General features: G+C 42.3%; 1 protein-coding gene across 1 annotated transcript in view; it reads right to left on the bottom strand.

The window, feature by feature from the left end:
- Positions 1-2,057: 2,057 nt before the first annotated feature.
- LOC123083729 (NADH dehydrogenase [ubiquinone] iron-sulfur protein 2) overlaps positions 2,058-7,057 on the bottom strand; it is a 28,328-nt gene continuing 23,328 nt past the window's right edge. Inside the window, exon 5 of the mRNA XM_044505678.1 lies at positions 2,058-2,064. Within this exon, the coding sequence (XP_044361613.1) occupies positions 2,058-2,064 (7 nt within the window). The remainder of the gene's footprint in view (positions 2,065-7,057) is intronic.

Below are 7,057 nucleotides of genomic sequence, written 5' to 3'. Positions count from 1 at the left end.
AATCGGGAATTTTTTATTCCATTTCTTAGCCAGGGCAAGCCCTACCGACCTACGACCGGAGAAGATGTTGTGTTGTTCGTATCACTTGCTAGAGATAGAGAAGCTAGAACGGGAACTGCCCGGGAGGGTTCAAAGAATGAGGTCTTCACCTTTGAGCTGGATCTCATCTCATTCTAGCACATACTACGAGCGATTGACTTAAAGAATACAACAAATGGTTGTGGGGTTATCTTTGTACCCTGTGACTACAACCACAAGGTCTGAATCAAGCGAAACGGCTGAGGCGCAAGCCCTTTTCTCGCCACTACTCTGTGTACCCAAAGTCAGCAACCTTTTTGGCACGCTGGCTAGCAAGTTCATTGCTTCAATGACATGAATTCAATCAAGTGGACAAATCATATCCTGGAAAATATGGGCAATCAGCTGGAAACTCAATAGTCTTATGCGGAAAGCACTCAACCGGCCTTCCTCTTCTGAATTATATGAATGACAGAAATCAGTCCTCAGTTGTATTAACTTCATGAGTGAAGAGATAGACAAGGTGGTGAAAATCATGAAACCAAATACTGCTCCAGGTCCAGATGGCTTCTTTGTTAGCTTTTTAGAGCTTTTTGGCCCCAGTTGAGAGATATACTAATATAAATGCTTCAGGAGCTGTATCATGGCAGGTTGAACTTGTCCAGACTAAACTATGGTGTCATTTCTCTACTGCCAAAGATTAAGGATGCTAATAGTATCCTACAATATAGACCCATATGTGTTCTAAATGTTATGTTTAAAGCTATTACCAAAGCTCTGACACTTAGATTTACTCCTCTGGCTCGACAAGTAATCAGCTCTCTTCAGACTGGATTTATTCCTGGGAGGTACATTTTGGATGGATGTGTAATTCTTCATGATGTTTTGCATGAGTTGAAAACCTCTCACTCTGAAGGAATTTTGCATCAGTTGGACTTTGAAAAAGCTTATGATAGAGTTCAGTGGCCTTTCTTGGCAGAGGTAATGCATAGGAAAAACTTCCCTGACAGGTGGATAGATTGGATTAGACAAGCAGTGGAAGGAGGCAAAGTGTGTGTGAATATGAATGGAGATTGGTGAGAATATTTCTCTACTTTCAGAGGTTTGAGGCAAGGAGATCCTCTTTCTCCTTTGCTTTTTCACCTAGTAGGTGATGCACTATCTGCAATTCTGGATAGAGCTAAGGAAGCAGGTGTGATTAGAGGTTTGGTACCACATCTGATAGTAGGGGAGATTAGTCATTTGCAATATGCTTCTGATACTTTGCTTTTTTGCATAATGACATGGAGTCTATTACTGGATTCTAATTTCTTCTCTACTGTTTAGAGGAAATGTCTGGCATGAAAGTCAATTACTTGAAGAGTGATATTTTCACAGTAGGGTTGAGTGTACAGGAGGAGCAGAGGGTAGCTGATATAACTGTGAGATAGGCAAATTTCCAATAAAATATAATATCTGGGATTACCAATCAGCAAAGACAAGATCTCTTCTAATGATTTTTTTTCATTAAAAGGTAGAAAAGAAGTTGGACTCTTGGCAATGCAAACATTTCTCTTATGGAGGAAGAGATATATTGACTGCATGTTTATCAAATGTCCCTATGTACCTTCTGGGTTGCTACACTTTGCCTGTCAAAATACAGAAAAAAGTTGATACAATAATAAATCACTTCTACTGGGAGTAAGAAGAAGAAATTTCACATAGTCAGATGGGAACACCTATGCACCCCTAAAGATTATGGTGGTGTGGGCTTCACTGATATGAGAGTCAGAAACATTTGTTTACTGTCAAAGTGGCTGGAGGAGGTCAATTAACTAGTGGAGCTTACACTGCAGATACTACTTATTAAAGGGCACACATTTCAAGACACCTTCAAGCTACTGAAATTGGAAAGCAATGATGTTATACTGGGTTATGATTGGCTATATCGTCACAGTCCAATCAATTTAGATTGGAAGGCCAGAACAATGAGTATTTGTCACAATGGGCAAGAAACCATTATTCTTTCTGACAGCAGTAATACTACTTCTCCAACATTGTTAGACCCTGATAAGTTTCAGAAGGAAATTGATAAAGGAGCTATGGGCTACTATCTTTATCCCTTATCTTGTGACTCTGCCGATACCGATGATGAAAATACTTTGGAGGAACTTAACTTGGTATAGTGAGCCTAGCAGGCGGCGGGAGTCCCGTACGATTGCTTGCATTTCTCTGGAATTGAACTAGCCCTTGGGAAAGGTAGACGTGAAGGTACCATGATTTCTCACTTTATAGAAGCGTTAGAGCTCGGCTGACACAGTGATCGAAAGCTGCGCAACCAAAACAACTTGAAACCGCCCATGCACCTTTTGCTTTTCCTGATATCGTCCCTTCGGGTAGTTGGATATGAGCACATTCAAATTGGAATTCTTCTGATCCCAGATCCAATAGAAGTTTTGAGGTAAGAGGTACCGTGAGCAGATTTCTTTGTTCAATACCCAGTTTTTGATCTCGCAAGCAAGGAAATCAAAGAATAGCTCAGTATTATTACATCTCCCTCCGATAATGAGTGGTAGTGAGCTCTGCCCTAGAGAATGAAGACTCCAAGCAGCATCTCAGTCTCGATATTTGCCTTTTCGGGAGACGACTTGTGATAAGCAAGTCAGCCATGTCCTAAAGAAGTAGTGGGAGTGCATGGTTATAAAGGAAGGTGCAAGTGTATTACGGAGCGAAGAAGCTTTAGAGAAAGTTCTACCTCGCGGGTGAAACCATAGATTGTAAGGTGTAGGTCACTCACCCGTGTAAACAAAGTGAAATCATAGAGCATAGCTCGTTTGTAAAGCCCCTGTCCGAACTGACCACAGGATTTAGGTCGTCCCTCCCAATCAATAGAAGGAGGGTTCTGTTCAGCTTCCGCTGCCACTCCAGGCATTGGAGCGGGATTCGGATGCCGCTCTTGACTGACCACAGCTTTCGGGGGAGCGGACTGCTCCCGAGATGCAGAGGCGTCCTCACAGTCAGCCAGAAAAGCTTTGAATAGCTCTTCCGAGTTAGTGGATCCAGAGGGAGGCATTGAAGGGCCTGGGTCCCCCATTCCGTCCCAGTCGGACTCGGAGCAAAGCATCTCCCAACAAGATTCAAAAAATTCATTATCCCCAACCTAGGGCTGGTCGAGTATGAAGAAAAGACCTATATGGGATTCGGATTACCGAAATTGGATTTCCTTATTGATCCATATGTCGCTTAGACTTTACTTTTTCCCCTTTCCTCTATTTGTTCGATAGGGTCTTCGTCTCCGTGTAAAAGCAAACTCTCCAAATTTATGACCAACCTTTCCTTCAGTGATCTTACAACGAACAGGAGTTTTTCCATTGTAAATGAGTATGGAGCAATCAACGAATTCTAGCGAAATAGAAGATCTACGTGACCAAATTTTCCTGCTCCTCAGACTTTCTCTACTATGCCTTTTTTCGTGAACTACTAAATGACTCCTCTTGCTCCAAGCTCCCTTTTTTGCCTTCTCGTTCACATCCTCGTTCAATTGAAACAAGCTTTCAATCAATATCTGCAGGCACATTATAGAATTCCTATATGGAAATTCATTTGCGGAAGACCTCCATTCAAACATGAGAAAAGCTTCTGGGCCCGTACAAGATGGGATGGGAGAAAAAAAGCTAAAAAATCTGGATTGTGCATTGGTCGGGATCTCTGTAACAAGTAGGTGAACGGTGATGATCAAAACCAGGAGAAAGATCTAAAAAAAGGGGACTTGGATAGGATTTTGACCACGATCAAAATATAGGAGGGGTTCTCTTTCTTTCATCACCGTCAAAAGCAAAGGCTACCAAAAAAACTCTTTACTATCATGGAGATCGTTAAAGAAAACATGGATCCAAATGCCAAAGGGGGAAAATGGTGGAAAAGCTTCTCAAGGCCTCGTCCTCCTCACCGCGCAAGCATGGGAAAAACGTTATGTGCTATCGTTGCGGGGAGAAGGGTCATCTTGTGGAGATCTGCAGAAAAGAGGCGACCCGCTTCGTTTGTGGCGCCTTCGGCCACAGATCCTTCTACTGTCCTAGGCGAGGGAAGCAAGGTAACCAAGTAATCCTCTTTCTTGTGCTTCAGCCCTATGAGGATATGGTGAGAAACGTGGAACATTTGAGAAAATGTGCTGTGTCGTTGAGGGGAAGAGCTTTTCTTTCGAAGGCATCTTTCTGAAGGAAGAGTGTCCCCTCCATTTGGATACAGTTTCTGATTGTTAGCTAGAATATATGGGTGTATTGTCATTCAAGTTCTATAGATGGTGTCTGTCTCACTATCTGTTTGAGTGCCTGAAGGCCCCTGGAGGAGTCGTTCTGTGAGTTGTATTCAAGCTCGCCCTTAGACCGAGTCAAGTTAGCGATAAGAGTCAGCTACTTTGGCCTTGTCATTCGCTTTGTTGCCATATAGATAGGTTGGAGTGCGGGTGGCCACTAACCCAACGAACGAACTTACGTGTAGGTGTGATCCTATCTGCTCTTCCACTATAGGACTAGAAATCCAGTACAACCATGTCCCTTTCTTAGGGGAAAAGCCCTCTTTGAAGGAGAATCCACTTCTGAGCGCCAAAGGCGGGCATCCGACGTCACCAAAAAGAAGGAGAAAGGCATTCAGGCACCGCAAATCCAAGAAACTCCGAATACAGGCCGGCACGAAAAGCGAAATGACCAAAGGGATTGGGGCTGTTTCGGCACCAAAAAAAGTGTCACTATGCTAAACACATCGAATATCCGTCTCTTTATGTGGGAGCGAACCATCTTCGCTTACGGGTCTACCGATCCTATAGCTCCGATATAGATTTAAGTAACTTGGCAGAAAAAAATGCGGAAAAACGGTTTTGGATGGAAGAGGTAGATGAGAAAGACTTTCCACTTAGAGTCAGAAGTCCACGCTAGATGACCGATCTTTATGACCTTGAGGAAAATTACCTATCTTGAATTAATACACCAAAATCGGTTATTTCAATCGATCCACGAAAGGAATTGATCACCACGATAATGTGACGCAAGGCAAAATCTGTAATCAACATCGGTTATGTGAAATAGGTCATTTGAGAAAAAAAAAGAGAATAGGACAATCTATATGTTTAACACAAGCGGTTAAGTCGATAGCTTTCTTAAGGAACAGCTAAAGAAAACACTCTCACGAATCCTATTTTCTGATTATGTATGCCGCGACATTACGATTTGGAGCTTTGATCCGGCCATGTAGAGCACTCATAGAGGTCCGGCTTCACGTCAGTAATCTACCACACCCATGCTGGAATTCAGTAGAGTCCCACGAGTCAATCGACAAAAGCGAGAAACGAGGTTGTTCGACAAGGCTACGGTCTAACTTTTTCTTCCTAGCGGAGTTCAATACGAAAATAAAGGCGCTCCGCGTTGGGAATGGCGTACTACGTACGGGTGGTATTTCAGGTATAACTGATCAGGGTTGTTCTGAAAGCAAGTCAATTGGTGCTTTGGAAAGTGAGTGCCAGAGGCTAGTCACTGCTTGGTTTACAGAAGGGAAGGAAGAAAGAGATACCGAAGCAGATTCAGTATAGAAAAGAATAAATTGATACCATTCATTCCAGTTTATTTGATACCCACTTAAAGTTTCTATCAAACCATGTCTTTTTCTTCGAACGTCAATCTCGTAGGAATTTCGATTGGAAGTGTGGTATTGAAGGGCGAAGCCTTTACTCTTTGACTTGTTTCTTTGAATATAACATAATATTGACTGCGCACTTCGAAAGATGATGGTGTATTCCGAGGATCAGTCCGTTTTTTATTGAATTCGCAATGATAGATCTGGATGATTCAAAGAATGATTCTTCCCTGGGTATTTCCCCGGTACCATTATTTAAATTGGAGCTTTTCAATTCCATTTTTGAGATTGAGGTGAGGGTTTAAGACCGCTCGTAACGATTTTTTTCTTTTATGGCTGGGTGGGCAAGAAAAGGATTTGACTCTTGAAGATATCAACTCATACGCCTGCTCCATACATTCAAAAACATTTTTGGTACTTTCTATGAGAATGGATAAATAGAAATGGGTACATTCCTCTTTCTCTTTCTGGCCAAACTACCCATAAAAAAGAAGAGAGAGAGCTGTAAGAGCGGTAAAAGCAAGCTCGGTGGCCCGGTTTCACTACAGGTTGATATATCCTTTTGAAAGAAAAGTAAATTCGCTATGCTATAAGGTACCAATTCATCAAGGTATAAAACCACATCTACAGTGGGAGTCCCTATCTACTTTCGATTCCCTTCTTACTGGCTTTGCCAATACATCATACTGATTTGACGCTTCCTTACGCTTTCTTTCAAGCATTGCTTCCAGGACAACGGAGAGTATTCCAAGATAAAGAACCAGAACTGAGGTTGACACTACTGAAAGATAAAAGAATGGTGGATAGATGGATTCGCACCATCCCAAAACCGAAATACAGACAGACCAAAAAAAGACGAAAATAAATACTCCACCACCAGCCTACCTACTAGCATGTATTAAGCGAATAGCTTGTATGGTAGTTGTTAAAGAAAAGATGTATGTAGTCCCGGAAGAGAAGCAATTGTCGTACGACCTGTAAGCGTCACTTTTGACTTCCTTGCCGTTTGTGAATTGAGTCAATCGAGTTACGTTTGAAAAATGAATGGAATTCTGGAGTGGACCGAATATCCATGGCAGAACCCCACACTGGCTAGGAACTGGGCTGCACTAAGCCCGGCACTTTTTGGGCTTCTTCATGAATCTAGTTTTCAGGTAAGGTCAGATCATCTTATTGAATAGATATCTGAAAGAAAGCAAAGGAATGAATCGTTTTTCCAATTACCTTCTCTCGAAAACCATAGATCTTCTGGTTACCATTGACTATCCGGCACTTTCGTCTGTAGAGCGAAGCAAGAAATTGCATGGAAGGGCTTTTATGCTAATATCAGCCTTGTTTGGAACAATAGATGCAATCCATTTCAGTGTATGTCACTGAGTTCACCATTGCAGTTGAGACGTCAGGCAATTGAGCGTTCCCTAGAGTTTGGTTC

This window comes from Triticum aestivum, chromosome 4A (genome assembly GCF_018294505.1).
Source record: "Triticum aestivum cultivar Chinese Spring chromosome 4A, IWGSC CS RefSeq v2.1, whole genome shotgun sequence".
NCBI classification, from domain to species: Eukaryota; Viridiplantae; Streptophyta; class Magnoliopsida; order Poales; family Poaceae; genus Triticum; species Triticum aestivum.
The sequence above is the reverse complement of the archived record's forward strand: the minus strand, read 5'-3'. Positions and strand labels throughout refer to the sequence as shown.